General features: G+C 38.3%; 1 protein-coding gene across 2 annotated transcripts in view; it reads left to right on the top strand.

Annotated features, from left to right (window-relative positions):
- Window positions 1-26,196, top strand: part of DEPDC1B (DEP domain containing 1B) — a 99,907-nt gene that overhangs the window by 61,992 nt on the left and 11,719 nt on the right. For both annotated transcript variants that reach the window (XM_068990666.1, XM_068990667.1), the window contains exons 8-9: window positions 20,941-21,107; window positions 23,751-23,927. In XM_068990666.1, coding sequence (XP_068846767.1) covers window positions 20,941-21,107; window positions 23,751-23,927 — 344 coding nt within the window. The remainder of the gene's footprint in view (window positions 1-20,940; window positions 21,108-23,750; window positions 23,928-26,196) is intronic.

Raw genomic sequence — 26,196 nt, forward strand, 5'->3', positions numbered from 1 at the left:
TCACAGTCTACCCCTGCCTCCTGCCCATCCTCTGGTAACCATAAGTTTGTTCTCTAAGTCTGTGAGTCTGTTTCTGTTTTGTAAATAAGTTCATTTGTATCATTTTTTTAAGATTTCAAATATAAGCGATAGCATGTTATCTCCCTTTCTCTGTCTTACTTCACTCACTATGATAATCTCTAGGTCCATCCAGGTTGCTGCAAATGACATTTCATTCCTTTTAATGACTGAGTAGGTCCATTTATATATGTACCACACTTCTTTTCCCATTCATCTATCGATGGACATTTAGGTTGCTTTCATGTCTTGGCTCTTGTAAATAGTGCCACAGTGAACACTGGGGTGCATGTATCCTTTCAAACCATGTTTTTCTCTGGATATATGGCCAGATAGCTGGATCCCACTCTAGCTCTGTTTTCAAGGTAGTTCTATTTTTGCTTCTTAAGGAACCTCCATACTTGTCTCCATAGTGGCTGTATCAATTTACATTCCCACCAATACTGTAGGAGGGTTCTGTTTTCTCCAGGCCCTCTCCAATATTTATTGTTTGTAGATTTTTTTTGATAATGGCCATTCCGACTGGTGTGAGGTGATATCTCATTGTAGTTTTGATTTGCATTTCTTTAATAATTATTGATGTTGATTATCTTTTCATATGCCTCTTGGCCATCTGTATTCTTGGAGAAATGTGGAGACTTCTGCCCATTTTTTGATTGGATTGTTTTTTTGATATTTAGCCACATGAACTGTTTGTAAATTTTGGAGATTAATCCCTTTGGTCACATTATTTGCAAATATTTTCTCCTATCTGTGGGTTGTCTTTTTGTTTTCTTTATGGTTTCTTTCGCTGTGCTTGTGTGCTAAGTTGCAACTCTTTGCGACCCTGTGGACCATAGCCTGCCAGGCTCCTCTGTCCATGAGGTTCTCCAGGCAAGAATACCGGAGTGGGTTGCCATGCCCTCCTCCAGGGGATCTTCCCAACCCAGGAATTGAACCTGCATCTCTTACGTCTCCTGCATTGGGAGGTGACTTCTTTACCACTAGTGCCACCTGGGAAGCCCCCATTCTTTTTTTTAATTTTTAATTGAAGAATAATTGCTTTACAGAATTTTGTTTTCTATCAAACGTCAACATGAATCAGCCATAGGTGTACATATGTCCCCTCCCTCGCCACCGTTTGTTTGGTTTACAAAAGCTTTTGAGTTTAATCAGGTCCCATTTGTTTGTTTTTATTGCCGTTACTCTAGGAGATGGCTTGAAAAAGATATTGTTGCAATTTATGTCACAGTGTTCTGCCTATATTTTTCTCTAAGAGTTTTATAGTGTCCTTACTTATATTTAGGTCTTTAATTCATTTTGAGTTTATTTTTGTGCATGGTGTCAAACAATGTTCTAATTTTGTTTTTTTATATGTGGCTGTCCAGTTTTCTCAGCACCATTTATTGAAGGGATTGTCATTTCCCCACTGCATGGCTTTTCCTTTTTTGTTATAGATCAATTGACCATAGATGTGTAGTTTATTTCTGGGCTTTCTTTCCTGTTTTATTGATTTATTTTCTGTTTTTGTGCCAGTTCTGTACTGTTTTGATGATAGCAGCTTTGTAGTATAAGCAGAATTTAGGGAACCTGATTCCTGCAGCTCCATTCTTTTTTCTCAAAATTGCTTTGGCTATTTGTGCTTCCATACAGATTTAAAGTTTTTTGTTCTAGTTTTGTGAAAAATACCATTTTATAGAAATTGCACTGAATCTGTATATTGCCTTGGATAGTATAGTCATTTTGACAGTATTGATTCTTCTAATCCATGAACAAGGTATATCTTTCTATTTTTTGTTATCTCTAATTTCTTTATGAGCACCTTACCATTTTTAGAGTACAGGTCTTTTGCCTCCTTAGATAGGTTTATTCCTAGGTATTTTCTTCTTTTTGTTGCAGTAGTAACTGGGATTGTCTCTCTTTTTGATCTTTCATTGTTAGCATATGGAAATGCAACAGATTTCTGTGTATTAATTTTGTATCCTGCAACTTTACTGAGTTCATTGATGAGCACTAGTAGTTTTCTAGTAGCATCTTTAGGATTTTCTATGTATAGTATCATGTCATCTGCAAACACTGACAGCTTTATTTCTTTCCTATTTTGGATTTCTTTTATTTCTTCTCTGATTGCTGTTGCTAGGACTTCTAAAACTGTGTTGAAAAAAGTGGCAAGAGTGGACATCCTTGTCTTATACCTGATCTTAGCAGAAATGCTTTCAGCTTTTCACTGTTGAGTATGGTGTTTGCTATAGGTTTGTCATATATGGCTTTTATTATGTTGAGGTATGTTCCCTGTATGGGAACAGTCCATAGGGGTCACAAAAAATCTGACTCGACTGGGTGACTGAACAACAACAATGTTCCTTCTGTGCCTACTTTCTGGAGAGTTTGTTTTTTTTTTTATCATAAATGGATGTTGAATTTTGTCCAAAGCTTTTTCTACATCTACTGAGATGATATGGTTTTTATTCTTCAGTTTGTTGATATGGTATACAACACTGATTTGCGAATATGGAAAAATCCTTGCATCACTGGGATAAATCCTCTTTTTTGATTATGGTATTTGATCCTTTTCGTGCATTGCTCCTTTCAGTCTGCTAGGATGTTGTTGAGGATTTTTGCATCTGTATTCAGCAGTGATATTGGCCTGTAGTTTTCTTTTTTGTGACATCTTTGTCTAGTTTTGGTATCAGGGTGCTGGTGGCCTCATAGAATGATTTTGGGGGTGTTCCTTCCTCAGCACTGTTTTGGAATAGTTTCAGAAGGATAGATCTTAACTCTTCTTTAAATGTCCGATAGAATTGTTTGTTGGGAGTTTTCAAATCAGTTTCAGTACTTGTGATTGGTCAGTTCATATTTTCTAACTGGTTCGATCTTCGGAAATTGTATCTTTCTAAAAATTTGTCCATTTCTCTAGATTTTCCGTTTTATTGGCATATAGTTGCTTGTAGTAGTCTCTTATGATCCTTTGTATTTCTGTGGTGTTCATTGTAACTTCTTCTTTTTCATTTCTAGTTTTATTGATTTGAGCCTTTTCTTTTTCTTGGTAAATCTGGCTAAAGGCTTTTTTTTTTGTTTGTTTGTTTATCTTTTCAAAGAACCAGCTTTTAGTTTCATTGATCTTTTCTGTTGTCTGTACTTCTCTTATTTTTGTTCTAATATTTATGATTTCTCTCCTTCTACTAACTTTGAGTGTTTGGTCGTCTTTCTCTGCTTGCTTGTGGTTTAAGGTTAGATTGTTTAGTTGAGATTTTTCTTGTTTCCTGAGGTAAGATTGTATTGCTATACGCTTAGATCTTAGAGGGGCTTCCCTGGTGGTGCTAGTGGTAAAGAACCTGCCTGCCAGTGCAGGAGATGTGAGAGATGTGGGTTTGATCCCTGGATTGAAAAGATTCCCTAATGGAAGAAAAGGCAACAAACTGTAGTAGTCTTGCCTGGAAAATCCTATGGACAGAGGATTGGCAGGCTGCAGTCCATAGGGTTGCACAGATTAGAACTGCTTTTGCCGGGTTCCATGGATTTTGGATTGTTGTGTTTTGTTTTCATTTGTCTGTAGGTAATTTTTCAATTTCGTCTTTGATTTCTTCAGTGACTCATTGGTTTTTTAGTAGTGTATTATTTAGCCTCCATTTGTTTGTTTGTGTGTGTGGTTTTTTTTTTACAGTTTTAAAATTTGTAGTGGATCTCTGATTTCATAGCATTGTGGTCAGAAAAGATACTTGACATAATTTCACTTTTCTCAAATTTACTGAGGCTTGCTTTGTGGCCAACATGTGGTCAACCCTGGAGAATGTTCTGTGTGCACATGAGAAGAATGCGTGTTCTGTTGCTCTTGAATGGAATGCTCTATAAATAGCAATTAAATCATCTTGTCTAATGTGTCACTCAAGGCCTGTATTTCCTTATTGATTTTCTGTCTGGATTATCTGTCCATTGATCCAAGAATGGTGTTAAAGTCCTCCACTACTAGTGTGTTACTGTCATTTCTCCTTTTGTGGCTGTTATATTTGCTTCATATATTGAGACGCTCCTGTTGGAGCTGGGTACATATATATATTTACAATTGTTATATCATCTCCTTGGATTGATCCCTTGATCATTATGTAGTGTCTCTATTAATTGATTTTGTCTGGTATGAGTATTGCTACTCCAACTTGCTTTTGATTTTCATTTTTCATAGAAAACCTTTTTCCATACACTCATTTTCAGTCTGTGTATGCTCCTACATCTGAAGTGGGTCTCTTATAAACATCTTATATACATGTCTTGTTTTTATATCCATTCAGCCAATCTGTGTCTTTTAGTTGGCACATTTAATCCATTTATGCTTAAGGTAACTATGGGTATGTATGGTCTTATTGCCATTTTGTTCATTGTTTTGGCTTTTTTTTTTTTATAATTGGATTTGTTTTTCTAGGTGTTTTTTCTTCTCTTCCTCTTTTGTCCTCTTGTGATTTGTTGACTAACTTTAGTGTTGTGTTCTGGTCGTGTGTCTATTGTAAATTTTCAGTTTGCAGTTACTAGTAGGTTTTGATATAGCAATCTGTATATAAACAAGATTGTTTTAAGTTTCTGGTCTTTTAATTCCAAATGTGTTTCCAATACTCTGCATTAGTTTCTCTGCACGGTTGCTGATTTTGATATCATATTTGTGTGTAGATGATTTCCAACCTTTACTCTATGTTTTCCTTTACTGGTGAGCTTTTTCATTGGTAATTTTCTTGTTTCTCATTGTGGTCTTTTCTGCTTAGGGAAGTTCCTATAGCAAATATCGCAAAGCTGGTTTGGTGGTGCTGAATTCTCTCAGCTTTTGCTTATCTGTAAAGCGTTTGATTCCTCCATGGAGTCTGAATGAGCGCCTTGCTGGGTAGAGCTTTCTTGGTTGTGGGATCTTCCCTTTGATCACTTTACATATATTGTTCCAGTTCTTTCTGGCCTGCAGAGTTTCTCCTGAGATATCAGCTGGTAACCTTGGGAATTCCCTTGTATATTATTTGTTGTTTTTCCATTTTTGTTTTTAATATTTTTTATTTGTATTTAGTTTTGTCAATTTGACAACCATATGTCTCAGTGTGATCCTTCTTGGGTTTATCTTGCCTGGTACTCTGTGTGTTTTGTGGACTTGGGTGACTGTTTCCTTTCCCATGTTGGGACATTTTCAGCTATTATCTCTTCAAATATTTTCTCAGGTCCTTTCTCTCTCTCTTCTGCTTCTGGGACCCCTATAATATGAATGTTGGTACATTTAATTGCTGTCCCAGAGGTCTCTTAGACTGCCCTCATTTTCTTCAGCCTTTTTTTTCTCTTTTATTCTAGTCCATGGCAGTGATTTCTACCATTCTGTCTTTCAGTTCGCTTATTCGTTCCTTTCCCTCAGTTATTCTGCTATCGATTCCTTCTTGTGTGTTTTCATTTCAGTTATTGTAATGTTCATCTTTGTTTATTCTCTGTCTCTTCATTAAACAGCTCTTGTATCTTTTCAATCAGTGCATACAGTCTTTTTCTGAGCTCTTCGATCATCTTTACTGTCAGTACCCTGAGTTCTTTTTTAAGGTAGATTGCCTAGCTCCATTCATTTAGTTGTTCTTGTGGGTTTTTATCTTGTTCCTTCATCTAGGACATATTTTCTGCTGTCTTATTTTGTCTGACTTTCTGTGGTTATGGTTTCTGTTCCACAAGCTGCAGAGTTGTCGTTCTTCTTGCCTCTGCTATCTGTTGCCTAGTGGATGAGGCTGTCTGAGATGCTTGTTCAGGCTTCCTGGTGGGAGGCGGTGGTTTTGCCTACTGGTGGGTGAGTCTTGTCCCTCTTGGGGGCAGAGCCATGTCAGAGGGTGTGTTTATCTGGAAGTTGTGTGTTCAGGAATACTAAATAGCCCACCTGCTGATGAGTGTGGCTGAATTTCCACCTTGGTGGTCTGGCCTGAGGTGTGCCAGCATTGGAGCCTGGGTGCAGTTGAGTGGGATGAAGTCTTGGTGAGAAAATGGTGGCGTCCAAGAGGGCTTAGACCAATGGGTACTCCCTAGGACTGCTGCCACCACTGTCCTTGCCCGTACAGTGAGCTGCAGCCGCCCCCTGCCTCCACAGGAGACCTTCAGTTCTCACAGGTAAGTCTGGCCCAGGCTCTTATGATAGGTAGATTCCCCCTGGGTCCTGATGAGCATGAGACCCTGTGTGCACCCTCAAAGAGTAGAGTTTCTGTCTCCCCAGTCCTGTGAATTCTGATGATCAAACCCCACTGGCCTTCAAAGCTAGATTCTTAGAAATTCTTCTGTTGCCAGATCCCCAGACTGGGAAGCTTTACATGGACCTCACAGTTTTCACTCCTGTGGGGGAGCTTCTGTGGTGTAGTATTTTTCAGTTTGTGGGTCGCTTACCCAGGATGTATCGGATTTGATTTTATCGTGTCCCTGCTACCATCTTGTTGTGGCTTCTTCTTTGTCTTTCGATGTAGGGTATCTTTTGGGGTAGGTTCCAGCATTTATTGTTGATGTTTGTTCAGCAGTTAGTTGTGATTTTGGTGTTTCCATAAGAAGAGATGAGCTCATGTCCTTCCACTCCGCCATTTTGTCTCCTCTCCCCATATGGAAAATTTGAACTTGTTGTAAGTGATATTGAACCATTATTCTCTGTAACCTAATAACACAGCTAACATCCTTTCAAATTTATTTTTATTTTGAGTTCTGTCTCTTCTGAAGATGACTGTGATGGTTGAGGACATCAAATCTGGTTGAGCAGAGACACGTGGGTCACCACTGGATATGCTCTGTGTATAGTCTAAACGACAGGAGGCTTGCACTGCAGCCTGAACTTGTGATATAACTTCTTTGGTTCTTGACACCCCTGAAATTGGCAGGGTCAGTTGGAAGCTTGGTGGAAGCTGACTGAAAAAATTCTCATTTGAGCAACTGGCTTCTAGAAAATCAAATGGAAGATGTTTTAAAATGTATGAAATCCAATTTGAATCAGTTATATTTGTGATGTCACTTGTCTATCCCTAACCCCAGTTGCTCATTTTGATCTCATCTAGGATTTGAAGCTGGTTCTTTCTAAATTGATGGCAGAATCAGCCACCATCTAAAATATTACCTATAGAGAGTTTGAGGTGGAGAAGGATGGTTAGAATGGAGAATTTATTATACTTAGGTGTCAGCAATAATAGACTAATGTGTATAAATGGTAATATATTAACTGTCCCTGATTAGTCATTCTCAAGTGAATATGTTTCAGACACCCTGCACTGAAAACTGTATTTTTTTAGATCTTTATATAGTGAAAATGTACAATGTAGTTATGGAAGACCATAATTTGTTTATATGGATAACAGGTTATCTAATATAGCAATCCTGTTAGAATCTGGGAAAGCCTGTCATATCTAAGTACATGCAAACTAGTTGTGTAGGTTGAATCCCAGAAGGACTGACTCATTCCTTAAACTTTTTTCTTACTTTGATTGAAATAGAATACCCTTAGACAAAATACTTTAAAGTAGGTAATCAGTCTGCTTTGTGTAGAAGCTAATTCTATAGCAGTTTCAATGGAAATGGATTTCTTTTGAGGGTCATTCCTTTGCTTCTTGCATGAAATAATACTAGCTTGTTGCCAGAAATGTGACCCTGAGAACAGTCATTGATAGGTGGAATAGGATATTGAAGAGCTCTTAAAGAAAAAAAATGAAAAAAAGGAAAAAAAAACCATTTTTTGAGGTTTAAGGCTTCCTGTTATAATTAAGAAAATGATTTACTTTGGCTCAGCAGTCTGACCTAACAACATAACTGAATACTAATCTTCTTTTCCAAAATGGCAGTTTCTTGTATCAACATCAGAATTTGGATGATTCTTGAATAAGGGTGAATGAGACAGCATAGCAGCCTTTACTTACACTTCACATGCTCTCACTCTTCACATGCTCCCTGGAATCCATTGAGTTGTGTAGCTTGCGATAAGTTGGCATACTGAGGAAGAAACAAGACATAAAGGAAGCACAGAAGATCATGGGAGCAAGAGAGCGTGTTTTGGAAAATTGACTGGCTTGTTGTGTATGTATTAAAAGCTGAGATCTTAGACTATGGGCCAAATGTGTCTCATAAATACATCTGGTTTAACCTGTGTGTTTTAAAAAGAAAATTTAATATAATTAATTGTAGAATGTTAAGAAATGGGAAATTTACGTAAGGATTTATGATTTGGTTTCATTAAAAAATTGGAAAATCTGGCAGTTTTGGATCTTGAATTTTCAGTAGTATAAGCTGCTTATAGCTGTGTAATGAGTTGCCTCCACTAGAGGGAGCCAGTGTTTTAGGGACATGAATTCCAATTTACCAAGACTTCAGGGCTCCCTGTTGTTCTCAGATGGTGAAGTCAAGTTCACTTGACCCCTTTTGCTGCTCATTTATTCCGTTGGTCTGCTCCTATAGGCAGGTGGGCTTGTGCCTCCCAATTTATGTGCTAATAGTCCAGAAGGCTGCACAGCCCTTTGCTGTTCCTTTTCTAGGACAGGTGAAATTTAGAAAGTGCCATTGGAATTCACTAGACTGGTTATCTCGGAGGAGGCAATGGCAACCCATTCCAGTACTCTTGCCTGGAAAATCCCATGGATGGAGGAGCCTGGTAGGCTGCAGTCCATGGGATCGCTAGGAGTTGAACACGACTGAGCGACTTCACTTTCACTTTTCACTTTAATGCATTGGAGAAGGAAATGGCAACCCACTCCAGTGTTCTTGCCTGGAGAATCCCAGGAACAGGGAAGCCTGGTGGGCTGCCGTCTATGGGATCGCACAGAGTCGGACATGACTGAAGCAACTTAGCAGCAGACTGGTTATCTAACTCCTGGTGGCTCAGTTGGTAAAGTCTACCTGCAGTGCGGGAGACCCAGGTTTGATCTCTGGTTCGAGAAGATCCCTTGGAGAAAGAAATGGCAACCTGCTTCCATATTCTTGCCTGGAGAATTCCGTGGACGGAGGAGCCTGGTGGGCTACAGTCCATGGGGTCACAAAGAGTCTGATGCTACAGAGTAACTAACTTTCACTTTCAGACTGCATGTGATCATCTAGCTCAAAGGCTGAGATCTCCGCCTGTGTTGTTTAATCTAGAAATATCCATGAAGATAGGTTTTCTGCTTTTTGATTCTTGTGTATAGTGACTTGCAGAGATCCTCTGGAGCTGTGTGCCATCTCTCTTTGTCCCCATGCTTCAGATGGTCTCAGGGTCCTTATCCCATGGTAATCCTTAGGGAAAAACAGTTCTTTTTTTCAGAGAGTGCCTATTGGGTGCTCTTGCCCAGAGAGAGGGGCTCTTGCCCACGCCAGTCTGAAGTTCTTGCCGGTGTTCTCTGCTGTCAGGTCCCAGGGCTTATGGCCCAAGCTTTTGAAATTGCCAGTGGGCCAAGTAAGCATACTGAATCACCTCCAAATGTAATGACTACTGTTATGTCAGGACTCTTGGAATAAAGTGAGTTAGGTAGTTCTTAAAGATAGAAATTTAGGCAATGCCTAGACATTCGCTAGCTATAACTAAACACATGCATTATTTATAAGTATACTAGTAATCATCAGAATAATTGACAAAACCTGGGGAACAATTAAGACTTTTTTTAGACTATTCAGCAGGATTAATTCCAGCTGGATTAGAGAATTAAATTTTTAAAATGCAAATCTAAAATAGTTGATATTTATCTGATGTTGGGTTGGGTGAAAGACTTTCTAATCATAAAAGCTAAAGAACTCGTAAAAGTGTTATAGCAGTTTGGGACACTTTTGTCAGAAAGGGGGCGTCATCTTGTTTGTGCATGACTCTGTATCTGCCTTTAAGCCAGTTCACAAAGGCAACTTGCTTGCTTTTCCTTAAAAGTCTCCGGAGGATTAGTCTCACTCACTGTGTCTCTTTTTAGGCAAAGAGTTCTTTTCTTTTTTTAAAAAAATTTTTATTTTATATTGCAGCATAACTGATTAACAATGTTGTGATAGTTTCAGGCTGACAGCCAAGGGACTCAGTCATACATATACATGTATCCACTCTCCCCAAACTCCCCTTCCCATCTCCACTGCCACATAACATTTGTAGGCAGGGAGTTCTTACCAATTGGTGTATAGATTGAATTATTACAGCTTAGAATAAACCATTTCCTTTTTATACCTCTTCTCAGTGGAAATGAAACTGTGACTTAACTTTATATTCTTTTGGTTGTTCGAAAACTATAGTGAACCCTTCTCAAGTCTCTTGTATTCTCTGGCTGAACAGATATGGTCCACTGACTTTTTAGAAACTCCAGCCCTTCTCAAAAGTATATAAATTTCACTTTCATTTTGACGCTCCCATAAGGAATAGCTTACCGTATATGTTAATGGAATGATCAGGTCTACTTTGCAAAAATGAAAATTTGTGTTCCTAATGATTTGAAAATAGAAGTCTAATATCATCTTTGGAGAGTGGGAAGGAGGGTGACAAAGATAGGTGTCACATAAAGCACTGGAGAATTCTGAACCTGTCACTTGGTCATTATGGCCCAAAGCATCACCTAACTTCTAAAACATAGAACATTACAAATTCCCATTGACTTTTATTTTATTACTTTCGTAAGGAGCAGTTGGGTTTCTTTTATTCACTTAGCCTTCCTTAGTTTAGCTAAATAACAGAATGTTTCTCTGATTGAAAAAAGTCTCAGATGAATTGCTTAAGTAATTTGGCAACTAGTTTATTTTTTCATTATTTTATTCTTATTTCACCAATGGAAACATAAAGCTCAGGTAACTTATTGGTTTGTTGACCTAGTTGTACCCACTCTGGTAAATTGTTCTTCTTTTCTGGGCCTGTTTTCTCATTGTGATAAATAGCAATAATGCCTATCATATTTATGGGTAGGAAAATATGGAACTTAAAGTGATGGGTAACACATTTTCTATTAGGTATTTTTTGTTTGTTTCATTTTGAAAACTACAAAGTGTTGGAACAATGCATAAGTTGAGATAGGATAATCATATGTTGCTATCTAGCCATGTCTTCTCTCAAATGATAGGAAGTTTTTTTATGTAAAGCTATTTGTGATAGAGCTTTATAGTCTATAATTAGGATAAGCACTTATCATTCTGAAGTGGCACTAACAAGTTACCTCTGAGGCTATAGAAGGTCCTTGTTATTTTCTCAAGAGAAGGAGGATTCAGTCATTTTGTGATGATGAGATTTTAGAAATAATGAAAGATGAAAAAAATTACTCTTTTAGTTTTTATTTAGTAAAATGAGATGAGTCCAAAGAATAAAATAGCTAAAGCATTGAAACTCTTTTGAACCTTAAACAAAAATCAAGAAGCTCTTTGAAATCAGTGAGTACTTCAAGTACTTGTTGAAGATGTCTCAAGTTCAACTGTAGACTGTCATGGATATTTGAAAGCTAAATTCTCTTGCAAAAAGACTAGGTAATGGTTAGCAATGAGAAAGAAGTTAGGAAATAGAAACAGACAGCTCAAATGAAAGAGTTTTTGGAAATTTGAGTATTCCTACATGTATTTGAACTAAGAAAAGCAGTACAGAGCACTCCAAGATTCAAAGGCAGAACTGAAAATGTTGACATTTGAACAGATTGAAAAATAATGTCCTTGGGACAGGATGCCCAGAAGGACTTAAATATTACAGAGATATCAGATCTTCTCTTTGATCACATCTATAGCACTTCATGGATCCCCTACCCATGAGGATTTTCAGTTCTCATCTTCAACCCAGATCTACCTCCTAAATTCAAGACTAGAATATCTATTTGACTTCTGACTGTGTATTCCTGGATATTTGTTATATGAAGACCTCAGTTCAGATTTAGTAGTTCATAGGCCATTGTTTGGAGAAGGCAATGGCACCCCACTGCAGTACTCTTGCCTGGAAAATCCCATGGACGGAGGAGCCTGGTAGGCTGTAGTCCATGGGGTCATGAAGAGTCGGACATGACTGAGCGACTTCACTTTCACTTTTCACTTTCATGCACTGGAGAAGGAAATGGCAAGCCACTCCAGTGTTCTTGCCTGGGGAATCCCAGGGACGGGAGAGCCTGGTGGGCTGCTGTCTATGGGGTCGCACAGAGTCAGAGACGACTGAAGCAACTTAGCAGCAGCAGCAGCAGGCCATTGTTTCAGAAACTATCATTTTGGATATGAATTCTATATAGTAGAACAGCATTAAAAAAAAACCAAACAGATAAACCCATAGAATAGTGTATAAAATGTCAGAGTGCACTGTATAAAATAAGAATGGGCATGTTTATAAACTTTTTTGTTTTAAATACCTATGTATTTGTATATATATTATTGTGATATAAGATGTATTTCTTAATTTTAGTTGTAGTAAAACATTTTTGGAAAAAACTACTCTAAATTTCATCTCTACCTACCTACATAGTAAGATGATTGTGGGGACTTATGTGAGGTTCCCACAATCTTATGTGATTGTCCCCACAGTGTGAAGACTTCTGAGAAAATATTGTTCAGATATTATTGGTATTAATAGATAGCTGTGAAAAATGCTTGCCTTTTACATATGGTCTATCCTTTACACATGATTTAAAAAATCACATGATTTGTCCTTTACATTTAGATAAAAATACCTTTTACCTATGGCTCATATTTCATAGGGTTATATTCAGATTTTCATCCCTAATCTTTGTGGGAGGGGAACTGGCAGTCGTTTTTATTTTGAAACCAGCTTTCATTTTGAATTCTCAAGAAAATGGTTTTCTGGACCCTCTTGTAAAAGAGCTAGTTTCAAATATAGCTTCATTGAGAAATTCTCCATTCTTTTCATTCTGTAATCCTTGCCTCAAGTTGAAGAATGCCATTTTATTTGTCTGTTTATTGAATATTTGTGCATATTCTTTGAACCAACATTTCTGTTTCTATGAATTTATCCTTAGGAAGTAATTGGCTGATAGACTCAAATTCTTCTCTATCATTGACTAGCTATGTGATTTGGGCAAATAATATAATCTTTTAAGCCTCATTTTCCTTTATATGTAAATAAAAATTATAATAGTATCTACCTCATAGAGATTATTATAAAATTAAATGGGCTACGATTAGAGTTTAGAACACTATTAGATTCATAATAAAATGCTTAATAAATGTTAGCTATTTTCATCATCTTTATAAATTAGGTTTATCATTATGAATGTTGGTTGTTCTTAGTTTTAATTTCAATTAAAATTTTTTTTAAATTCGAATATAATTACAATGTTGTGTTAGTTTCTGCTGTACAACAACGTGACTCAGTTGTATGTGTACATATATCCCCTCCCTCTTGAACGTCCCTCCCACCCCTCTAGGTCATTATGGAGCACCTCGCTGGGCTCCCTTTGCTTGTTTAGCAGCTCCCCACTAGCTGCCCTGTGCACAGCAGTGTACGCATGGCAGTGCTCCTCTCCTAATTCGTTCTGCCTGCTCCTTCCCCACTGTGTTCACAGGCCCATTCTCCATTCCGTTTGCATCTCTATTCCTGCCCTATGTTAATATGTATGTAGAGTATGGTATTAAGTAGAGAGTGAAGTCTTTTAATTGATAATTAATAATTGCTGACCATTCACTTTTAATACCAAATTAAAACCAAGTTGGACTTATTGAGAGGAAGTTGTTAATTACATATTTAAGGGATTCACAGGTTTGAATCTTAGCTATGAAAGAGGCTAAAGGTCTTAACTACTTTGGGCTTTGGTTTTGTTTGCAAAATGGGGCAATATTTCCTATGTTACAGGATAGTCAAAATGATTAAATGTGAACAGATAAAATTGCTAAATATATAGTAACTGGGGCCTAGAAGGCATTCAGTAATGTTCAGTCTTCCAAGATAGGGGAGCAGAATTTTCAAAATCTCATTTGATTGTTAAACAGACAAAATAGCGGTATAACTGATCTCCCAAGTATTTTTAGTCACATAATATACTAAATTTAGCACATATAGTGTTCTTGACATCAGAGCAGAAAATAAAAATTATATACTTGCCATACAAACTGTGAAAAATTCTTCAAGAGATGGGAATACCAGACCACCTTACCTGCCTTCTGAGAAACCTGTATGAAGGTCAGGAAGCAACAGTTAGAACTGGACATGGAACAACAGACTGGTTCAAAATTAGGAAAGGAGTACGTCAAGGCTGTATATTGTTGCTGTGCTTATTTAACTTCTATGCAGAGTACATCATGTGAAATGCCGGGCTGGATGAAGCACAAGCCAGAATCAAGATTGCCGGGAGAAATATCAATAACCTCAGATATGCAGATGACACCACCCTTAAGGCAGAAAGTGAAGAGGAACTAAAGAGCCTCTTGATGAAAGTGAAAGAGAACACATAGATGGGGAAACAGTGGCTGACTTTATTTTCTTGGGCTCCAAAATCACTGCAGATGGTGACTGCAGCCATGAAATTAAAAGACACTTGCTCCTTAGAAGGAAAGCTATGGCCAACCTAGACAACATATTAAAAAGCAGAGACATTACTTTGCTCAGAAAGGTCCGTCTAGTCAAAGCTATGGTTTTTCCAGTAGTCATGTATGGATGTGAGAGTTGGATCATAAAGAAAGCTGAGTGCTGAAGAATTGATGCTTTTGAACTGTGGTGTTGGAGAAGACTCTTGAGAGTCCTTTGGACTGCAAGGAGATAAAACAAGTTAATCTTCGAGGAAATCAACGTGAATATTCATTGGAAGGACTGATGCTGAAGCTGAAACTGCATTTCTTTCACTACCTGATGCGAAGAACTGACTCATTTGAAAAGACCCTGATGCTGGGAAAGATTAAAGGCAGTGAGAAGGGAACGACAGAGGACACAATGGTTGGATGGCATCACTGACTCAATGGACATGAATTTGAACAAGCTGTAGAAGTTGGTGAAGGACAGGGAAGCCTGGCATGCTGCAGTCCATGGGGTTGTGAAGAGTTCGACACGACTGAGCAACTGAACTGAACTGATACTTGACAGAATCAAGCCTTGAAGTGTATAAAGTCTTCCTGAATTATGTATTTAATTTTAATAAACATACAGGTATTCTTGTACATTGTGAATAAAAGAATATTGTTCAAAATTTTGGACACACTTTTATAGTATTGTTTTTGTAACCTTCACAATACCCCTGTGAGGTTGGTATTAGTATTATTGCCATTTCCAGATGAGGAAAATCTCAGTGGACCATAAAAGTTGAGTAGTTTTTCCAAAGTCGTTTGGTTCTATATCATTTACCATTCTCCTTACATCTCCACTTTCCTAATGTTGAGTATATAAGTGACAGGGCTTTTGGCCACCTGATGCAAAGAGCTGACTGATTTGAAAAGACCCTGAATTTGGGAAAGATTGAGGGCAGGAGGAGATGGGGACGACAGAGGATGAGATGGTTGGATGGCATCACTGACTCAATGGACATGGGTTTGGGTGGACTCCAGGAGTTGGTGATGACAGGGAGGCCTGGTGTGCTGCGGTTTCTTGGGGTTGCAAAGAGTCGACATGACTGAGTGACTGAACTGAACTGAATGTTTTGAATAATTTCTGCAACTTGTTCAAGCTCCAGCTTCTCCAGTTAAAAGCTGTGTGACTTGGCCTTAGTCCAATATGACTGGTGCCCTAATAAAAAGAGGAGATTAATTTTGGACACAGACTGAGGGATGACATGGAGGTCAGAACAAGAAATCAGCCATCTGTAAGCCACAGAGAGAGCCCTCAGGAGAAACCATACCTACTGAAACCTTGATCATAGTTTCTAGCCTCCAAAACTGAGAGAAAAAAATCTGTTGTTTAAGCCACCCAGTCTGTGATATATTGTTATGGCAGCACTAGCAAACTAATAAAAAGCAATTATATAGAGAAAAAGCTCCATGACTTTGCATGGGAATCTCCTTGAATCTGTTGCTGAATACACACTAAGCTGTGCATCTCTAGGGTGACAGTCCTCAAAATAGGGCAAATCATAACCACAATGAGATACCACTTAACACCCACTAGGATGGCTATATAAAAAAGATGGTTAACAAGTATTAATGAGAATGTAGAGAAATTGGAACCATCATATATTACAGGTGGGAATATAAAATGGCAGAGCCATTTTGTAAAACAGTTCTGTAGCTCCTTAAAAAGGTAATCATAGAGTTACCATGTGATTCAACAGTTTCACCCTTAGGCACATACCCAAGGCAATTGAAAGTATATGTCACTACAACTTGTACATGAATGTTCATAGCAGCATTACTCAGAATAGTAAAAAAAAAAAAAAAGTCCATCAAATGATAAATGCAAAAAAAAGCAGTATATTTATACAATGGTCTATTGTTGAGCCATCAAAAGGAATGAAGTACTGTTAACATGCTACAATGTGGGTGAATCTTGAAAACATTCTCAGTGAAAAAAAGCCAGACCCCAAAAAATCACATATTGTATGATTCCATTTATATGAAATATTCAGAACAGGCAAATCTATAGAGACAGAGATTAGTGACTTCCAGGGACTGAGGGGAGGAGAAAATGAGGAGTGACTGCTAATAGGTATGAGATTTCTTTTTGCAGTGACAAAAACGTTCTAGAATTAAGATGGTGGTAATGGGCATAATTTAGTGGGTATACCAAAACCCGTTGAATTGTATATGTGTTCGTTTTTTTTTTTTTAAAGATAATTTCGTAAAAAAAGAACAAAGAAGAAAGAACCAAATTGGACTTTAGGAGTTAAAAAGACTAGCGGTAGAGGGAATTAAACTGAATATAGCCCCATGACATGTAGGATAATATCAAGTAGTCTAATTACAGGACTTCCCTGGTGTCTTAGATAGTAAAGAATCTGCCTGCAACCCATGAGACCCAGCAGACTTGGGTTCGATCCTTGGGTTGGGAAGATCCCCTGGAGGAGGGCATAGCAATCCACTCCAGTATTCTTGCCTGGAGAATCCCATGGACGGAGGAGCCTGGCGAGCTACAGTTATAGGGTTGCACAGAGTTGGACGTGACTGAAGCGACTTGGCACAGCACAGTCTAATACACATGTATTTGGAATCCTGGGGGAGGGGTTCCTTCAGAATGGCTCATGTAGCCTTTTGCCATGTCCTGAGCATTCTTGAAGCACTTTATTTTTACCACTACAGGCTCAACTTTTACTTTCTGTCACCAACCCTGGAGTCAGCCATTTCTTTAAGAATTCTTGGTTTCTTTTTGTAGGGAATGATACTTATAAGCCAAGATCTAGTGCCAAATGTAGGAAATGGCAACCCACTCCAGTGTTCTTGCCTGGAGAATCCCAGGGACGGGGGAGCCTGGTGGGCTGGCGTCTCTGGGGTCGCACAGAGTCGGACACGGCTGAAGCGACTTAGCAGGAGCAGCAGCAGCAGTGCCAAATGTACTCATTGTTTTTGGTGGTATTGTTCATAGAAAGGAAACATTCTCAAATAGCACTTTAGAAAGTAACCCCGCAGGACTTCCATGGTCCCCAGTGAAGTCCAGTGAAGAATCTGCCTGCCTATACAGAGGACTCGGGTTCAGTCACTGCTCTGGGAGGAGTCCACGTGCTGCGGGGCAACAAAGCCCATAAGCTGCAGCTACTGAAGTGTGCCGTGGACCCCGAGCTCTGCTGCAGGAGAAGTGACTGCAGTGAGAAACCCGTGCACCACAACAAAGACCCAGCACAGCAGAAAGAGAGTAACCCTGCAATTTAATTTCTAAATTTTCACCAAAAGTACTGTTTGGAAGGAGGGTGGTATAATAGACATCCATGTGCCACCCTGACCCGGTACATTTTGCAAGGTTGCAAAGATATCCATGTATTTCTGTGTATCTTGAAGCAGAATTACTAAGTTTGATATTCATGTCTTTACTGGTTCTAGCAAATTTCTTTCCAGAGTTGTTCTGGCAATTTACACATCCATTCGTGATATATTCCTATTTGATTGTTTCCTTACCAATCCTTTAATTTTATTAATCTGATGGGTATGAAAAGGAATCTTCTTACTGTTTATTGGTCATGTGGGTTTCTTCTTGAGTAAAATTTTTTTTTTTCTATCCTTTACTCAATTTTTTTCTTTTGGTTGTTCTTTTTTGTCATTCTAAAAATACATTCTAGGTACTGATCCTTAAGTCTGGTGAATATAATTTCATAGTCTGTGACTTGTCTTTTGATTGTAATCACAAGGTAAAAAGCTTTTATGCTTTACTTTGGTCAGATTAATTTGTATCAAGAAATCTTATAATCATATAATAAGGAATAGATGAGATCATGGGGTGAATGAAATGAACCACCACCTACCACACCAGGGGCCTTCTTGCCTTCTGAAGATCATGTTGTGTATATGGTGGGCTTGGAAGGGAATCCTTTATTATGAGCTTCTTCCAGAAAACCAATCAATTAATTCCAACAAGTACAGCTCTGAATTAGACTGACTGAAAGCAGCACTTGACAAAAAGTGTCCAGAATTAGTCAAAAGAAAATGCATAATCTTCCATCAGGAAGACTTCCTGTTTCTCTGATGACCAGGCAAAAACTGTTACAGTTGGCTGGGAAGTTCTGACTTAGACATCATATTCACCAGACATTGCATCTTTGGATTTCCATTTGTTTTGGTCTTTACAAAATTCTCTTAATGGCAAAAATTTCTATTCCCTGGTAGACTGTAAAAGGCATCTGGAACAGTTTTTTGGTCAAAAAGATAAAAAGTTTTGGGAAAATGGGATTATGATGTTGCCTGAAAAAATGGCAGAAGGTAGCAGAACAAAATGGCAAATACGTTGTTCAGTAAAGTTCTTGGTGAAAATGAGAAGTGTGTCTTTTATTTTTACTTAGAAACCAAAGGAACATTTTGGCTAACCCAGTATCTATATCTGTATCTACATACACACATACCTTCTTTATCTATTCATCCATTGATGGGCACTTCGATTGACGTTGGGATGGAACAGGGGAGCATGCATCCTTTATAAATTAGTGTTTTTGTTTTATTCAGATAAATACCTTAGAGTGGAATTGTAAGATCATATGATAGTTCTGTTTTTTAATCTTTGAGAGTATCTTCTCCCATGCAGTAATTGGTGTTTTCATTTTGTTGATAGTTTTCTTCACTGTACAAAGGCCTTTTAATTTGATGTAGTCCCATTTGTCTAATTTGCTTTTGTTTTTTGGAGATATACCCCTTCAAATATAATAAAGACTAATGTCAAAGAGCATACTGCTTATTTTCTTCTAGAATTTTATGGCTTCAGGTCTCACATTTTAGTCTTTAGTTGATTTTGAATTTATTTTTATGCATAGTATGAGAGAGTACTCCAGTTTGATTCTTTTGCATTAAGTTGTCCAATTTCCCCAGAAACAATTTTTGAAGTGGCTGTCTTTTCCCCATTGTGTGTCATGCCTCCTTTATTGTAGATTAATTGCCCATGTAAGTGTGGTTCATTTCTAGGCTCTCTGTTCTGTTCCATTGATCTGTGTGTCTGTTTTTGTTTTAGTACCATACTGGTTTGATGACTGAAGCTTTGTAGTATTGTTTGAAATCATGGTATACGATACCTCCAGCTTTGTTCTTCCGTCTCAAGATTGATTGAGGCATTCAGAGTCTTATGTGTTTCCATAAAAATTTCCTCTCTAACCTTGTTTCTGACTTGAATATTCTTTGCACTCTGCTCTGTCTTCACACTACTCTCATTGCTGTTCCTCAAACACTCCAAACATATTCCCTTGTCATAATCTTTGTAATTGCTATTTCCTTCACCTTGAAAATTTGTCTCTGTGATATTTACCAGGCTTGCTCTCATTTTCTTTGGATCTCTGCTCAGATGTCCTTAGAGAGTAACCACCAAAACTCTTGGAGTACTTTCCCATCATTCCACAGCTCCTTTTGCTTTTTAACTTTTCTTCATACCCAAAGTCCTTAGTCTAGCATTCAAGACCTTCCAAGGTCTCATCTCTGCCGACCTTTTTAGCTTATTTTCTACTGGGCTCTCACAGCCTATGCTACTGTCCTGTTGAGTGACTTATAGTTTCCCTGATATGCCCCTTGCAGATGTTTCTTGCAGCGCCCCTCACGTTTTGCTACTTCGTGGGCCTCTACTTCTCATGGTGCACAAGCTCTTCAAAGAGAGCTAGCATTGTTCCTGGCATGTTATGTGTGGCCAGTAAATATCTGCTGAATGTAAAAGGTGACTTGGTCTCTTAAGTCAGAGACTAGTTGGAACTTGAAAGGGTTGGATATGGACCAATACATTGGTGAAAGCAATTTCATCTCTTTAGAAGGCTTGAAGATGGACAAATACGATGGAAGAGAACATAGTATTAGAATACCCTAATTTTTAGCCAAATCATACTGGCTGAGGAGGGTTGACATGTAACACAATTGAATCAGCACACTTAGCTAGAAAAAATAGCTTAATTAGGAGGAAGGATTATTTGACAGGTGTTATTTAGAAGTAGAGTCTGTGGCAGTGGAATGACCCCAAGAGCATTAGTCCTGTTATTTAGTCCATGAGAGTCAGGAAATATGGTGACTGCTCATCATAAGGAAATAGTACAAAAGGGGAGACTTCAGGACAGGGGTGGCACATGCATGTTCTTGCCCATGTTGTCTTGGGTCTCTTACACTATCTGAGTGTTGAGTGTTACATTAGGCTTAACCTGACTGCTCTTGATTCAATGGGAAAGAACTCTATGAAAATTTAGTTTTAACTGTCAAGTTGTGGGAGGGAAAAATGGCTGTGTTTGTTTTATATATTTGCCATGCCTAGTTCATGGTTTGTATTTTCTATGCTCATTTGTGAGCAATTAGCAATCTGTAGCAATTAGCTCAGTATAATTGAACGTGTGAATGTGCTTTATATAATTTTAGCAATACATATTTTATAAAAATGTGAACATAATAGAGTCAGGTAGGCTATAGATTTTTAAAGGAGTAAAACCTTTTATTTTTCCTCCCCTAAATCAGGTTTGTTACAGAAAGAGAAAATGGCCATTGAAGCCTTCCAAATTTGCTGCCTCCTCCTGCCCCCTGAAAATAGGAGAAAGTTGCAGCTGTTGATGAGGATGATGGCAAGGATCTGCTTGAATAAGGAGATGCCACCACTGTGTGATGGCTATGGCACCCGAACACTGGTAGGTTGATATCTGACATCTAAGAGGATTGGGGTTTGGGGGATAAAATTAACTCGAGTCAAGTGTACTAGTTTGGCAACCAGAGGAAAGTAAAAGGCAGGGTGCCTTAAAGAGCCATGGCTTGAAATCTGCTCAGGTTGGTATTATTCTTTTGGTCTTAGTGACTTAAAGAACATTTGTTGTTGTTCAGTCCCTTCGTCATGTCCGACTCTTTGTGACCCCGTGGACTGCAGCATGCCAGGCTTCCCCTGTCCTTCACTATCTCCTGGAGTTTGCTCAAATTCATGTCCGTTGAGTTGGCAATGCTATCTAACCATCTTATCTTCTGACATCCACTTCTGTTTTGCCTTCAATCTTTTCCAGCATCAGGGTCTTTTTTCCAGTGAGTCAGCTCTTCACATCAGGTGGCCGAAGTGTTAAAGAACGTGATGAGAAGTAAAGAATGAGTAGGGCTAGACTCTGAGAGTAGAGATAGCTGCATCCATCCTGCCGTCAACACAAAGAGAAGAACGTGTGGCCAGGAAAGGTCACTGGCCTCTCAAGAAACCACATTCTCTCCTTCAGGACAAAAAGGGTTGCAAAGCCCTTATTACTATAACTAGTAGAATAGATGCACCATACATCATAGATTAAAAAAGGAAGAAATGAAATAGAGTTGGACCAGACAACTTGGAAAGAGAGAGAATATGTGTATCTTTCAGGCTATGATCCAAGGGTCCATGAGTGAGGATATTTCTTAATATATTCTCAGTTTTGCTTAAAAATGTAGGCTGATTTTGATTTCTCCTTTATTATGTCAGCGTGTGTTTTAAAATAGGGTTTAGGTTTAGAGTTATTTACCAGTAAGTTTTTAAATTTTCCTCAGAAAATACAAAGCAAAATTGATGTCTCATTGGTATACACATCCTTCCCATATGCTGTTGGACCACTGTATATGTCTGAGGGTTTACTGGCCCACTTTTAGATGGCACAAGATCAGAGGACCAGTCAGTGCCCAGAGAGTGATTCTTAACTCTTTCTGGGTAGGTGGATGTGTAGGTGGGCTAATGGACCTTTCTGAAATGCTAAAGAAGTCTTTGCACCTATTTCCCAGAAGAATGTATATGTAAAATTTGCATACAATTTCAAGGCATTCCCAAATCCCTGGGGTCTATAGTCCCCAGACAAAGAGTGTCTGTGTGTATTTCTTCCTCTGTGCATGTATGTGAGTGAAGATAAAATATCCCCTATAGTAGGTGGATGAAATGAAGTCTGATTAAACAGAATTACCTTATGTCATGTGTATTGGTGTTTTTAAAATTGATGTATAGTTGATGTACAGTTTAAGTTGCAGGTGTACAATATAGTGATTTATAATTTTTAAAGGTTATAGTCCTTTTAACAAAATATTGGTGATATTTCTTGTGCTTTGCAATATATACTTGTAGCTTATTTTATACATAATAGTTTGTAGTTCTTAATCCCATTGTCCTTCTCTCCTTCCCTCTCGACACTGGTAGCCCATGCACTTTTTCCTCTGTGTCTGTGAATCTGTTTCTTTTTTGTTGTATTTGTTAGTTGTATGTTTTGGATTCCACATATAAGTAATATCATACAGTATTTGTCTTTCTCTGCCTGACTTATTTACATGCTTATTGGTTTTGAGATGAGATCGTCAGCAATAAAATTTTTAGGAAAAGGGGAAAAAAATCCATCATCCTAAAGGAGATCAGTTTTGGGTGTTCATTGAAGGGACTGATTTTGAAGCTGAAACTCCAATACTTTGGCCGCCTGATGTGAAGAGCTGACTCATTTGAAAAGACCCTGATGCTGGGAAGGATTAAGGGCAGGAGGAGAAGGGGACAACAGAGGATGAGATGATTGGATGGCATCACCGACTCAATAGACATGGGTTTGCGTAAACTCCGGGAGTTGGTGATGGACAGGGAGGCCAGGCATGCTGCGGTTCATGGGTTCACAAAGAGTTGGACATGACTGAGCGACTGAACTGAACTGAAAGGATTGTATTAAGAATGGAGTAGTTAAAATGAGTTCTGTGGAAGCAACTGCTATATTTTTTATATTTCATTACTTAATGCACTTCTGATGGTTTTGTTCAAAGATGATTGTCAGTGCACTTACAAAATCCTGGAGAAAATAACAGTTAACTAGGAAAAACTATGATGTTTGAAGCACACAGATTGTGCTAGCAGATTTTTAAGTAAAATAATAATGAAATTAGGATATTATTAGGCTAAATGGTTATAAAGTACTTTGAACTTAAGAGTGCAACATGGATTCAAGTCACGATGGTGATAATAATTTTCAGAACTTGTTTAATACATATTTAAAACATGTGTAAAAAGAGATGTCTTTAAAAACTGCTCAGACAAGCATCTCTGCTAAGTCCCTGTGAGATGTGAGGCACATTCTGTTCATGATGGTTGATGAGAAGATTACCCCATCTGAGATGACCAGGTGTGTCCATGTGACAGGTAAGATGGGCACTCTGTGCTGTGGGTCATTTCTCACTGACTAGTCAGTTACTTTTTTGCAAGATAGTTCAGAGCAGGTAAAAAAACAAACCAAAACAAAATCCTCATCTTGTGTTTATTTAAAAATGTACTCCCTTAACCTGTTTTTTTTTTTTTTTTTTTTTTAAAGATGGTTCAGACATTTTCCCATTGCATCTTGTGTTCCAAAGATGAAGTGGACTTGGATGACTTACTAGCTGCTAGGTTGGTGACATTTCTGATGGACAATTACCAAGAGATTCTGAAAGTCCCTTTGGCCTTGCAGACCTCCATAGAGGAGCGTGTGGCCCATCTACGAAGAGTCCAGGTAAAGGAAGGGGTGTTACCAGTCCTATAAAATTGCCTGCAAAAAGTCATGTACATTTGCTAGGCTTCTTGGCATTTTTTGTTAATGAAGATTCAGTTAATTTGTACAAAGTGCTTACAACTGGACTTGGTACATCGTAGGCACTGCATGTGTTTGTTCTTGTCTTTGAGAAATGTATGGAATACCCACGAGGTTTTGTGGTGTCAGTCAATGCTGCATACTTTTGTTTGCAAATTCCTTCAATGGGTTTGTTCAGACTCTGCATATACTTCCTGATGGAAGTGATTTATGTGGAATAATGCCTTGATTCCGAGTAGCCTTGCCACCTAGACACTATTTTTTGAATGAGAAAGCTGAGGCACAGAGAACGTAGGTTATTTGTCCAAGGTTACAGAGCTAAGATTCACACTGATGAACTCATTCTGCAGAATCAGTGCTCTGAACTACCCTGCCATACTGCCTCGCCGTAAGCCATAGAGTGGTAGAAGAACTCACCTGGCTTCAGAGCCATAGGACCTGGGCCAGACCCCTGGCTCCCCACTTGCCTGATTGTTTGGTTCTGAGCAAGTTTCTTAACCTCTCTGGATTTCAGTTTCTGCAAGTGTTGAAATAGTCCATACCTACTCTATGAAGTTGTTGTAAAGAGTAGATGCTGCATTATAAAACCCTTGGCACAGATGTCTGTCATATGGCAAATACTTTTTCAAAGGTAGCTATTTTTATTGTTTTTATTGTCATTGTGGTTACTATATTAAAATGATGCAAAAGAACTACAGTGTGTTACTATCATGTGGGCCCCACAGTAGAGTTTGTATGTCAGCCTGTGGGAGCAGGAACTCTGGGTAAAGGCAGGCAGAAGGTCTGCTTGGCTCCTTCTGAATGACTGGATCTCTTTTTCATTAAGCATTTTTTGAGGCTCCACAAATAAAGACCAGTGAACTGCTATCCCCCAAAGTATCATTAAATAATTATCTGTTTTTTAATGTGCAATTTAAGAATTAAAATCAAAGGTTTTTTTTTTCTATTTTTTGGTAATTACCAACCTAATACATTGAAAGAATTTGGAAAATATAGAAAATACACCCAAAATATCAGAGTAACTCTAAATGTTGAGTCCGTGTTAGAGTCTTTTTAGATGTTTTTCTATTTCCCCCTCTCCCTCCTTTCCTTCCATCTCTCCTTCTTTTATTCCTCTTTTATAACTTACGTTATAAGAAAGTTACCTACTTTCTCTTAACAATACAGCAAGAAAAGTTTCCACATCATTAAATCCCAAAATGGCCAGGAGCACAGACTCAAGCTAAACAGTATTTGAATTTCTGATGTGCCCTTTATTAGCTGTGTGACTATGGCATGTTTTCTAATGTCTCTTGGGGCTTCCCTGGTAGCTTAGCTGGTAAAGAACCCGTCTGCAATGCACGAGACCCCAGTTTGATTCCTGGGTCGGAAAGATGCCCTTGAGGAGGGATAGGCTGCCCACTCCCATTCTTGGGCTTCCCTGGTGGCTCAGATGGTAAAGAATCCACCTGCAATGTGGGAGACCTAGGTTTGATCCCTGGGTTGGGAAGATACCCTGGAGGAGGACATGGCAACCCATTCCAGTATTCTTGCCTGGAGAATCCCCATGGACAGAGGAGCCTGGCGGGCTGCACTCCATAGGGTCATAGTCAGACATGACTGAGCAACTAAGGACACACACACACACATAACGTCTCTCAGCTTTAGCATCTGACTCAACATTTCTCATCCGTAAAATGGGATAACAATAGTTAATACCTACCTCTAGGGCTATTTTGAGGATTGAATGGTTTAACACATATGAAGTGCTTAGAATAATGTTTATCACATAGTTAGCCCTCATTTAGTACTGCTGTTGTTATTATCAACATTATTGTTAGATTATTCCATAATATCATTATAATTAGTAATCTATAATATTATAATTAGTAATATTCTGTAATAGAGATATGCCATATTTTATTTAAGTGGTTTTCTTTGCTTTAGTATTTAGATGGTTTTCATTTGTTTTCTATTTTGCAAGCATTATAACAATAACTTTTTATAGCTAAGTTTTTTTCTTGTTTAGCTCCTCTGATTATTTTCTAGGAATAAATTCCTAGGCATGGCATTGGGTGGTCAAAGATCATGAATGTGTGTTAAGCATTGATTGCATACTGTCAAATTTCTGTTTTGAGTGATTGTTCCAGTTTGCATTCCCATTGTTGGTAAGAAAATATTCATTTCTTTACACCCCTGCCTACTGTGGGTA

The sequence above is a fragment of the Capricornis sumatraensis genome, chromosome 18, assembly GCF_032405125.1.
Source record: "Capricornis sumatraensis isolate serow.1 chromosome 18, serow.2, whole genome shotgun sequence".
NCBI lineage: Eukaryota > Metazoa > Chordata > Mammalia > Artiodactyla > Bovidae > Capricornis > Capricornis sumatraensis.